This window comes from Photinus pyralis, unplaced genomic scaffold (genome assembly GCF_008802855.1).
Source record: "Photinus pyralis isolate 1611_PpyrPB1 unplaced genomic scaffold, Ppyr1.3 Ppyr1.4_LG10, whole genome shotgun sequence".
NCBI classification, from domain to species: Eukaryota; Metazoa; Arthropoda; class Insecta; order Coleoptera; family Lampyridae; genus Photinus; species Photinus pyralis.
Window position 1 is genome coordinate 5,256,379 of NW_022170250.1, and position 11,251 is coordinate 5,267,629.

The 11,251-nt window shown below is 37.5% G+C and overlaps 1 protein-coding gene across 1 annotated transcript; it reads right to left on the reverse strand.

Moving 5' to 3' along the window:
* Positions 1 to 689: 689 nt before the first annotated feature.
* Positions 690 to 2,078, reverse strand: LOC116162210 (vitellin-degrading protease-like). The gene is made up of 4 exons (XM_031475765.1): positions 1,567 to 2,078; positions 1,345 to 1,513; positions 895 to 1,294; positions 690 to 839 (listed from the first exon to the last, which is right to left on the reverse strand). Exons 1-4 carry the CDS (start codon positions 1,595 to 1,597, stop codon positions 690 to 692), a joined length of 750 nt encoding a protein of 249 aa, XP_031331625.1. The 5' UTR covers positions 1,598 to 2,078.
* Positions 2,079 to 11,251: the final 9,173 nt, after the last annotated feature.

An 11,251-nucleotide genomic window follows, 5' to 3' on the forward strand; every position in this document is an offset into this window, starting at 1 on the left:
CGCTCTGCGAGGTATATTTAATATCTCTTAGTTTTATCTGATGTATGTGTTGTAATACCTGGGGAATGGCTCGATTCCATTTTGGTTACTCATAACGTGTTTGTAGTATTTACCCCGGTTTCGAAAGGGCTCAAAAGTGCGGTACATTGTATGTTAGCTGTAGGCTTTGTTTATTATAGGACTACTCCGAATTAGGTTTTCCTGCAGTTTTCCTAATTCATAAGGTAAATGCTAGAGTAGTATAGAACCACTTAAGACCATCTGTAGGGGCGCCGTATTGGTATTGGTATTAGCTTCAATATAATCTTAACCAGCTATTGCGTTTGGTGTCCCTTACCCATAAAACGCCCTCAGTGCCTGCTGAGAACCCAGTTATTACACAACGTAGGTGTCCTACATGACGATCACGATCTTAGTGCACTGGGAGTGGCCCCCGAGTGACAGATTCTCGCGCTCGCGGGAAACTTAAGCGAGAATATTCAAATAGGCAGCCATGTTAGTTTGGCATTCCCGCTACTACAGAATATGGTCAAATATTCCGGTGTGACTTGAAGTTGGCATTAGCCCGCCAAGATAGTAGGAGGCTAAGATCATTACAAGCATATCTCTACTTTTATATTATCATTTGAATATTGTTGCTGCTTAATAAAACAATGAACAAAAAATGCAGAAAAATGATTTATTTACTACTAAGCCATGCATCTATCAATATGTGACCGTATAGACACGTCAGAAATCTTTGTGTAAACTCCAGGAAGTCGAGGTCTCGCGCATCCGTAGCCCCACGATACTATTCCACTTAGAGCATTGTTGTACGCCAGAGGACCTCCAGAATCGCCCTAAATTCACTATCATTACACGACCTGCTCTAAACGCTACCGACTAAGAGATTACCTGACAAGAATCTCGCCCGCCCTGGGGATAACCAAAGCAGATCATGTGCGATGTAAACTTACGCGCACCGTACGCACTCGTACACGTGGCGTCGCTGAGATGGATGAGCTTCACCTCCTTGAGGCTATTCGACGAGGTGCCTCCTTCGTACATTGCTCCCCACCCGGTCACGATCCCGTACGCGCCCACCGGAACCTCTTGGTAAAGCGGCTGGAGCGGAATCGGCTGGGCTCTCGCGTTGAATTCTATTGGGTACGACAACGACAGCACCGCAACGTCATTGTCGATCAGCGTCGGGTTGTAATTGCTATGCTCGCACACCGACTGCACCGGTATCACCTGGCCACCGTAACCTCTATAGCTAGTGCCTGCCCGCACACTGAAGGCTTGGGCGTATTGCCTAAAAACTCCAATCAAGCGCCTCCACTTGTTAACTCACGATAAACATACCCGTTTGTGCAATGCGCGGCTGTTACGGCCTTAGTCGCCTTAATAATGGAGGCTCCGCACGAGTGGGTGCCATAATTCTGCAAGGAAAGCTGATACGGCCTGGCTTCAATAGTCGTATCGTATCCGCCGACGATCCTTCCATCCGAATCCGGCAAGACGGCAGCTTTGGCTAAATTTCAGCACAAATAACAAAACGGCCACCAATTTACGCGTCTAACTTACCGATGGCGATGACCAAGACGAGGCGCAGCATTTTCAGGTATGATCAGGCGCTCCACCTCGCCGCCACTCTTATATGGTTGTCCCAAACTGGCACAGTTTTTGGGGTTTTCTCCACGGATAGAGCGCACTTCACTTGATTTTTCTTTCGTCATCTTCAAGTGTCGCCTTTATCTTCTTGAGCTACTGGCCTACAAAAAATTGTGTCGCAACTTTTTTGATGGACTATTTGCTCCTGAGTTAGGCAAAGACCAAAAGGTTCTTCTGTGACGCATTGCCATTTTACCCACTTAGGAACAAAACGTAGAATTGCATAAGTTTCCACTAATCGCTCAAATAGTCTACGCTCTAAGTAATTTTCCCTTATTTCTTTAAATATCTCGATTGATACCATAGGAATAAACGTCAGTTTAGAAATGAATGTCCCTCCTTTATATTAAAAGTTTTGTGCGGAATCTAACTGCCAATAAATCCAGTGCAGGGCAATCTGCAATTTTGTCAAAGAAAAACGCAACAGATACGCCACTGGACATATTCTGGCAATTCTTCATAATTCAAATTGTACCGGGCGACCCAATAAGACTGTTCCTCGGCCATTTCTCGGGAACCATTCGTCGTATGACTTATTAGGGGTAAAAAAATTATTGGGTAAATCGGTCATGAAGAATCGCTGGAAATATTTGCAAGTTCTAAAAATGACCACCAGAGGGCGTAACTGTCATCTTAAATTTTAAGATTCCATTTTCTTTAAATTTCCCATAATAAACTAAACATTCTTTTTTCACTTTTTAAAGAGAACCAGTTTATCTATCATTTTCGTAAAAATAAAAACTCACTTATTTCAAAAACAACGACGGTGTGGGGCGGTCAAATGTTTTTGCAATAACCTGCTTTAACTTCTTAACCGTTTGACCGATTTTAACAGATTTGGTATCGTTGAAAAGAGCATTCCTTGGGCAACAAAGTATAGTCAATTTAGTTGAATCCTTCTCCACCAGGGGTGGACACAATGATCCAAATTCCAAAATCCTAAAAAAATTAAATGGAATGATATGAGTTTTTCTTTATGAAAAAGTAGCCAAATAACATCCAAAGAGGCCAGTGAAAACCATTTTTCAAAATCTCGTTCCTAACCTCAAATATAGGGAAAATGAGATTAATTAATTAATTAATAAAAATGCTTAAATTGTATCTTATTTGACGTATTTTCGGTATTTGTCGATGGCGCGAAAGATTGTTTGGAAAAGGACCCTAGACTTTTGGAAAATTAAACAAATGAAACACGATGCATTATAAAATAATAATAGCCGTAATTTGTAAATGATTCTGCTGTGTTTACATTCAGAAAGTGCAGTTTTTTGAATTTGTAATCTTTTCTAAAATTTCGATTTCTAGCCAACAAGCATTTAATATGCTGGCGGCGGTGGTTCGTGGTCGGTTCTGATAACCCAAATAGAAGCTGTGGGCAGCGATGGTCGCATTTTGAAAATACTCAAAATATATCGCCAGCTTCTTGGTTAAATCGGCATTTTAGAAAAGATTACAAATTCAAAAAACCGCACTTTCTGAATGTAAACACAGCAGAATCATTTACAAATTACGGCTGCTATTACTTTATAATGCATCGTGTTTCATTTGTTTAATTTTCCAAGGCCTACCTAAAAGTGTAGGGTGCTTTTCTTTCGCGCCATCGACAAATCCCGGAAATACGTAAAAAGTAAATTTAAGATACATTTCTATTAATCAATTAATCTCATTTTCCCAATATTTGAGGTTATAGGAACGAGATTTTGAAAAACGGTTTTCACTGGCCTCCTTGGATGTTATTTGGCTACTTTTTCATAAATAAAAAGTTATATCATTTCATTTGATTTTTTTGATTTTTTTAGGATTTTGGGTCATGTGTCAAAACTAGTCCCCTGGCGGAGAAGGATTCAACTAAATTAACTATATTTTGGTTGATTCACATTGCCCAAGGAATGCTCTTTTCAACCATACCAAATTTGTTAAAGTCGGTCAAACAGTTAAGAGGTTAAAGCAGGTTATTGCAAAAACCATTGAACGCTCCACACCATATTTGTTTTTGAAATAAATGAGTTTTTGTTTTTACGAAAATGATAGATAGATAACTGATTCTCTTTAAAACTGTAAAAAAAATTTTTTTAGTTCATTATGCGAAATTGAAAGAAAATGCAATTTTAAAATTTAATATGGCAGTTACGCCTTCTGTTGGTCATTTTTAGAACTTGAAAATATTTTCCAGCGAATCTTCATGACCGATTTACCCAATAATTTTTTTTACCCCTAAGTCATGACGAACGGTTCTCGAGATATGGCCGAGGAACAGTCTTATTGGGCCACCCGGTACAAGGGCGAAGTTTTGTTGGGGTTTTCGAGGCAAACTAAAAGGAGTAAGTCTTCAGGGCTACTGGGTATGGTTGACACCAAACCGATTTCAGAACTGACAGGGCATGTGAATAAGAACCATTTCGTCTGATGTGGTAGGAAGCGATTTAGTGAGTTTTTTAAATGGATGTGTCTCCTCTCTTCAAAAATGTTGCCTAACCCAGTAAACCTCGCAAGAACCTTCAAACGTTTTTTATTGAGATCCTTCGAGATTACTTTGTCGGGCTCTGTTACACAACAGCTTTACTTTTCCGCGTCTCCCGCTTGACCTTATAACGTGAGGTTAGTTCGGCGCTGTAAAACTCAAACCCCGCCGCATAAACGGCCAGCTAGCTCAGATTCTTAATTAAAAGAAGGGCTCGAGATGAGAATCTTCCACAGCGGTTTGTTCGTTTGGGCATATAACATAAGTTTTTGATCTTTGGTAGTCACTAGAAATGATTAGTTGAGCGCCACCCAATTTTGCACAAATTCTGACCTCTCCTGTATAGAAATTGGGAAAACACAAGAGAGCCAAATAATAAATTCACTACGAGCAATTCTGATTTATTAATCCTGGCAAAAACGGTGCAGGATCGGCAAATAAAATGTATCTTCAATACGACAATAACAAATACTTTAAATGACAAAAATAATCCCCAAATAAATTCATGAACACTTCCCTAATAATTACGTTACCAGACCCCTACAACAATGATCGAGCAAAAATGTAGTTAAAATTTCAATGATTCAAAGATTGAATTAAGTTAACCCGAATAACAACTCATATAGGCAACACTGGGTACAAGTAAATTAAAAATCTTACCTTGAATAACACATACGCTGTCTTCTCCGAAAAAGAGCTCTCCTTCGAAGTTCCAGTTCTGTAACACAAAAACAAACCCCAAGCTACAACGCTCGGAACGATTATATGAGCCGGAAGGGCCAAAAATAGCTTACTCGTAGCCGGCTCGTTTACCCATACGTTAAATACAGGTGCGTTGCTCTTGAAGAGAGTCACGACCTCAAACACTTGATGCGAACAAAATACAAAGCTCCGATCATAAATCGTCGGAAGGTTACACTAGATTAACGGTATTGAAGCAAATAAAAAAAAGGTTGTGTAAAAGATCGTATCTTCCGAAAATTCCACCATCAGCTGGTCGCTCCCGGTATCGTTTAGGTGTTAGCGCTTATCTACTCGGTGGTACGCCGGATAGCTGCCGGCAATCAACAGGTGTTCGTACTCCGGAATATTCGCAAGATGCAAATTCATTTACCTACAAGGATTCGTCTGTACAAGGATTGACCTACTACATGGATTGACCGGTACAAGAATTCGTCTACTACATGGATTGATCGGTACAAGAATTCATCTACTACATGGATTGATCGGTACAAGAATTCATCTACTACATGGACCCCCTAAAAGTAATGAAGATGTACAACTCCCTTAACGAGATTTTTAATAACATACCTGAAATCGTCAGGAGGGTAATGAAAAATACTTAAATCAATGAAATATGGAAATTATCCAAGAGGTTGTGAATATGTAGGTAGGGCGATGAACTTCCACCAGATATAGCCTCACAACGGAGAAAACGGCTTCTGAGTTACTCTACTCGACAACGCCAATAAACAGGTAAAATTGCCAGAGATTTTACGTGAATGATGGCAAATATTACCCACTGGTTTTAGAAGAATTCACAATGCCACGCTCTACAAGTACAACCTCGTTGGCTTTAAAACGGAAATGAAGTGAAAAAATTACGCGATTCTGCGCGAGGAAAGAAGCACGCGTACAAGTGACGCCATCTCACCTATATCCTGCCTAACGTAGCAAGCGGTAATTTTGAAATTTGAATATAAATAAACTAAACTGTTACAACCTTGAAAGGTTCCACCCTGTATATACAACTTACGACGATACATACATTTTTGAGAGTTGGCAACCATGCAATTTTTAGATGAATATTTCTTGTGCTTCAGCAATCATCAATGTTAAACATTAAACCAATTGAAGCGTATTTATGATCACAATTGCGTTATCCATAACCATAATAGAATTTACAGCTAAATTTCGGATAAGCTGCTTCTCTAACCAGTTTTCTATCCAAACTCATTAGATATTTAGGGATTCTAAAAAAATGTTTACATCAATTACCAGTAGTAAGGTTGGGCGCAGTTTTACATCTAAAAACATTTTAAGCGGATTACATGCCTTATAATATCGTAAATCCAAGCTATAAGCGTCTTTAAAAATCGAGTTTATATAAAACTGGAGCCGGAAAACGTAAAATAAGGCAAATACAAGAAGCAAAGTGTAAACTATTAACGTGAAGCCGTGACAATCACAGGTGATACTGTCAAAACAGTATAATTTAATTATAGCACGGGGTGTACCGCGTCGTTTTGGAGGCTTTCTATTGACCAGTTTGGAATTTAGCTCCAATATGGCGACCGGAACCAACGACCAATCAAAAACGAAATACCCTGTTATCGCCACTGTCTCTATAAAGTCACTGTACAACCTACAAGAAAAACGCCCTGAAAAATAAAGTTTTACGTATATGTATTAGACCCCATTCCACCTAAATGCGCATTTTCCCTACTGTGTAGTTTATATACAGTGTCGGTACGGTTGAATTAACTTGAATTTACGTGAATTATTTTGAATTAACGTGAATTAATTTGAATTAACATGAATTAATTTGAATTAAGGTGAAATAATTTGAATTAATGTGAATCAATTTCACTTAAACTGAATTCATTTGAATTAGCGTGAATTAATTAGAACTAACGAGAATTAATGTGACTTCACGTGAATTAATCTGAATTAACGTGAAATAATTTAAATTAATGTGAATCAATTTGAGTTAACACGAATTAATTTGAATTAGCGTGAATCAATTTGAATTTACCTGAATTAATTAGAACAAAGGAGAATTAATGTGAACTAACTTGAATTAACGTGAAATAATTTGAATGAATGTGCATCAATTTGAGTTAAAGTAAATTAATTTCAATTAGCGTGAATTATTTTGAAATAACGTGAAATGATTTGAATTAATGTGAATCAATTTCACTTAAACTGGATTAATTTGAATTAGCGTGAATTAATTAGTACTAACGAGAATTAATGTGACTTCACGTGAATTAATCTGAATTAACGTGAAATAATTTAAATTAATGTGAATCAATTTGAGTTAACACGAATTAATTTGAATTAGCGTGAATCAATTTGAATTTACCTGAATTAATTAGAACAAAGGAGAATTAATGTGAACTAACTTGAATTAACGTGAAATAATTTGAATGAATGTGCATCAATTTGAGTTAAAGTAAATTAATTTCAATTAGCGTGAATTATTTTGAAATAACGTGAAATGATTTGAATTAATGTGAATCAATTTCACTTAAACTGGATTAATTTGAATTAGCGTGAATTAATTAGTACTAACGAGAATTAATGTGACTTCACGTGAATTAATCTGAATTAACGTGAAATAATTTAAATTAATGTGAATCAATTTGAGTTAACACGAATTAATTTGAATTAGCGTGAATTAATTTGAATTAACGTGAAATAATTTGAATTAACGTGATTAAATTTGAGTTAAAGTAAAATAATTTCAATTAGCGTGAAATAATTTGAATTAATGTGAATCAATTTGAGTTGAAGTGAATTAATTTGAATTAGTGTGAAATAATTTGAAGTCAATTTGAGTTAAAGTGAATTAATTTCAATTAGCGTGAATTAACTTGAATTAACGCGAATTAACATGAATTTACGTAATTATGTTGAATTAAAGTGAATTAATCTGAATGTACCTGAATTATTTTGAATTAATTCGAATTTAAATTTTTGCTGTACACTGTTATGGTGACACCCTGTATTTAGATCGAGTATGTATAATTTCAGTTAGAATTTGTGAAGGCCAGTCCTCCCTCCAGGAAATAACTTCCCACTTGGGCGGGGCCAACCAATGTTAAATTTGTTCTAATAATTTATACGGTTTATTTTGAGCATGTGATAATCCACCCTTACGGTTAGGCAACACACCTTTACATCTAAAACAAAAATATGATATGCTCTGTATATAACCAATCGACCGTTTTGCGCAGATGCCGAATATTGGGGGATTTTCGTAACGAAGCCAGGGGAGAATGAAGAAGATGGCGACGGGGTCGACGGAAGGCATCACACGTTCCCGGTTTTCTTCTTGATTTTTTAGTTTGTGGTGTTTTGAAGGTGTAATTACAGGTAGTAACCATTTTATTCTTTCTTGTATGTACTTACTCTTAATCATTGAATTTCTTGTCACAATTTGATATTATTAACATTTTTCTGATTTTGCATAAACTGCGATATCTAAATATGGCGTACTCCATACTATTGTTTTTGAGTACAATCGTGTTTGTTAAACTATACAGGTGATTATGCCATTATTTTGTTTAATTAAGTATTTATTTCTGTATTCACGAGGAGTTAATTATCAGTGCGATGTTGCTCTGTTCGATTGACCCGTAACTATTCCGTGAGGGAAGTACCTAGTACAGTTTGATTGTTCGCTGTATCTGTTACTTTCTGATTCGTGGCGCGCTGCAGTGCTTGTGCGTTAGCTATACGAAGGGGGGCTCTCTTAGATGTTTCCATGTTGTGTGTGCGAGTGGTTCATTCTGTCTTCATGGAGTAGGTACCTAATACAGTTCGACCGTTCGCTGTATCTGTCGCCTACTCGTCTCGTGCGGATTGCCATTCTTAGCATCTTAGCAATGCGAGTAGGGGCCCTCTCATTCACATTTCCACTATTTAAAATATGTTCTATTTGAGCGATAATCGATTCGACATGAATACTTGCTATTGGCATTCTCACATGTACTTTTCGTGTTAAATAAAATTATGTTAACTGGAGGCTGGAGTAGAGCCACACCATTTACATGTTTCCTATGTACATGCAATTTATTATTTGACGAGTTGTCTTATCTCAATTAATCGTACAGGTATTTTGATGTTTTTTTGCACTGAATTGATTTATCATGTTTTCCACTGCATTTATGATGTCTTGTCTTAGACCATATAGTACATGGACTGCTAATTGTAACTAAAATATGGTCAAGGACATCGCCTGGGTATGTGAGTTTCAGGGTAAACGAGTCTGTCCGAAATTGTCCGATGGGACACGATTTGAGACTGTCAACCTATAAATTAACAAATGTCAATTAATTAATCGTCTAGATATGGCAAAAACAGCAAACCTGTTCTTATTTGTGGACGTACAGAAGACAATCAAGAGTATTTAAAGCTTCCCGTACTACGCGGTTACCATAAAAGCTACTCTTTACGCAATCCAAGTGGTGTTCATACGACTTTATTTTACCCTGAGATTCACATACCCACGACTACAGTGCCCTCTATCCGTGACCACCCATTTTGTATTGAAAGCATAGGGGTAATAGCAGTCCATGTACTATATGGTCTAAGTGTCTTGTGCATTTTGTTTTTATGAACTTGTTTAATTGCATGATTTGATTATCTCATTTTTATCATACAATTTGAGATGTTTTATTTATGTGTATTTTCTCTTGCATTTTATTGCTGTAGGTGATTTATTTAATGTATTTGTGCGGCCTATGCCAGGGTTTTTGTCCCGTAGAAGGTTTCCCTGGCATGGTCTTGTTGTGTGCGTAATATATTTATTTGTTCTTGTCATTTCTTACGCACAAAAGTTCTGTCTTTTATTTAATTCCCTTCCCGATTATGTCTCACGTCCCAACACATAAAAGAACCGATTACACAACGTAGGAGTTCATTCGTGCCATCCCTATCGAGCCGACTACCATCCAAATTCAAAAGTGCCGCGAAACGTCCATCGTTTCGGCTTGAAAGGTAGGTGGCTATGCTTGTAGATTTTTTTGCCAGAGTATAGGTATAGGTAACGTTTTCAGGGTCGGTTTGATGGACCCGTAGGAGCATTACAAGCAAGATCCAGTTTTACAATTAAATTTATCATGACGTAACATGACCGCAGCAATAATTATCTGCCATGGATTACTATGTACGTATAAATTGTTCATAAAGTATAATTTTACAACCCAGAATTATGTGACGACGCTGCTGATTGTGTATTTTTTTTTCAAACCAGTCCGGGGGGGGGGGGACTAATTTTATCTTTCATTGTATTCTAATTAAAGATCTCAACGAAAGGAACCGTTTTCTACAAACTACTGTCCTTTCTGTCGTCTTATCAAAGTAAGGGGTGGAGAGGGACGGGAAGGAGAGTAGAACTAGTTTTATCTTTCATGGTAGTCTAATGAAAGGTCTCAACGAAAGGAATTAATTTCTACCAACCATAGCTCTCCTCCGCGACCTCTTATCGTGTTCGGGTATATTCCCTTATACCTCAAGAACGGATTGTCGGAAGAAAGTACTCACAAAGGGCGATTGATACGTCTGCTAGAAATATATCCATTGGTGATGTCAAAACAAAAGTTATTTCGTTAAAAAAATGCGCTTATCTGCACAAGAGTTGTGCACAATTTATACTTGTTTTTTTTTTATATAGCAGCACTAACGATAAGCTTCGAGCACTAATACGTAGCACTAATTACTGTCGACACATTTTTGTCAAATTATTTCATGTGGGTGGGGCCAACTTCACATGAGTAAAATCCACCGGATAATCGCTGACAGTCGCCAGACAAGTATTCAAAAACAAATGACACCCATCATATAATTGAGATTATAGTGACGCGCCAATACGAATACGAAATGTAACTTATTGTGGATTTCAGTTGTCTCATCAGCTTCAAACGCCCATCTCGTTTTTTTGACATATTTCGGTTGTCGGCAGTAGCGTTGTCTATGACCCTTGTATCCGCATCGAAAGCATTTTATCTCATTAACATTAGTTACGATCGCTACGAAACGTGCTCTTTAGAAAACGTCCTTAGATATATGAACATTAATTCGGCAATGTTACCGAAATTACGCATTTTTGGCGCGTCTTGTACTTTACTGTCCTGTAGTGTACTTAGATCAATTCGATCCAATTTGCTCGCAAGCTTTTGATGAACATAACCCGCATATTATGTATTGCATGATGAGCTATTGAAAATTTCCCAAATATTTTCGCGTGTGGAAATGACTCTTGAGTCTGGTACCCAATTTTCACACCAAGTGCAGGGGAATCGCACATTCTGAAAGGAGCCTTCAGTCAGTGATCTCAAATGTAATTTATTCTAATAACTTCACAGGTGGTGACACGTTCTTCAATTAACTCATGACGTGACCTTCATCTAC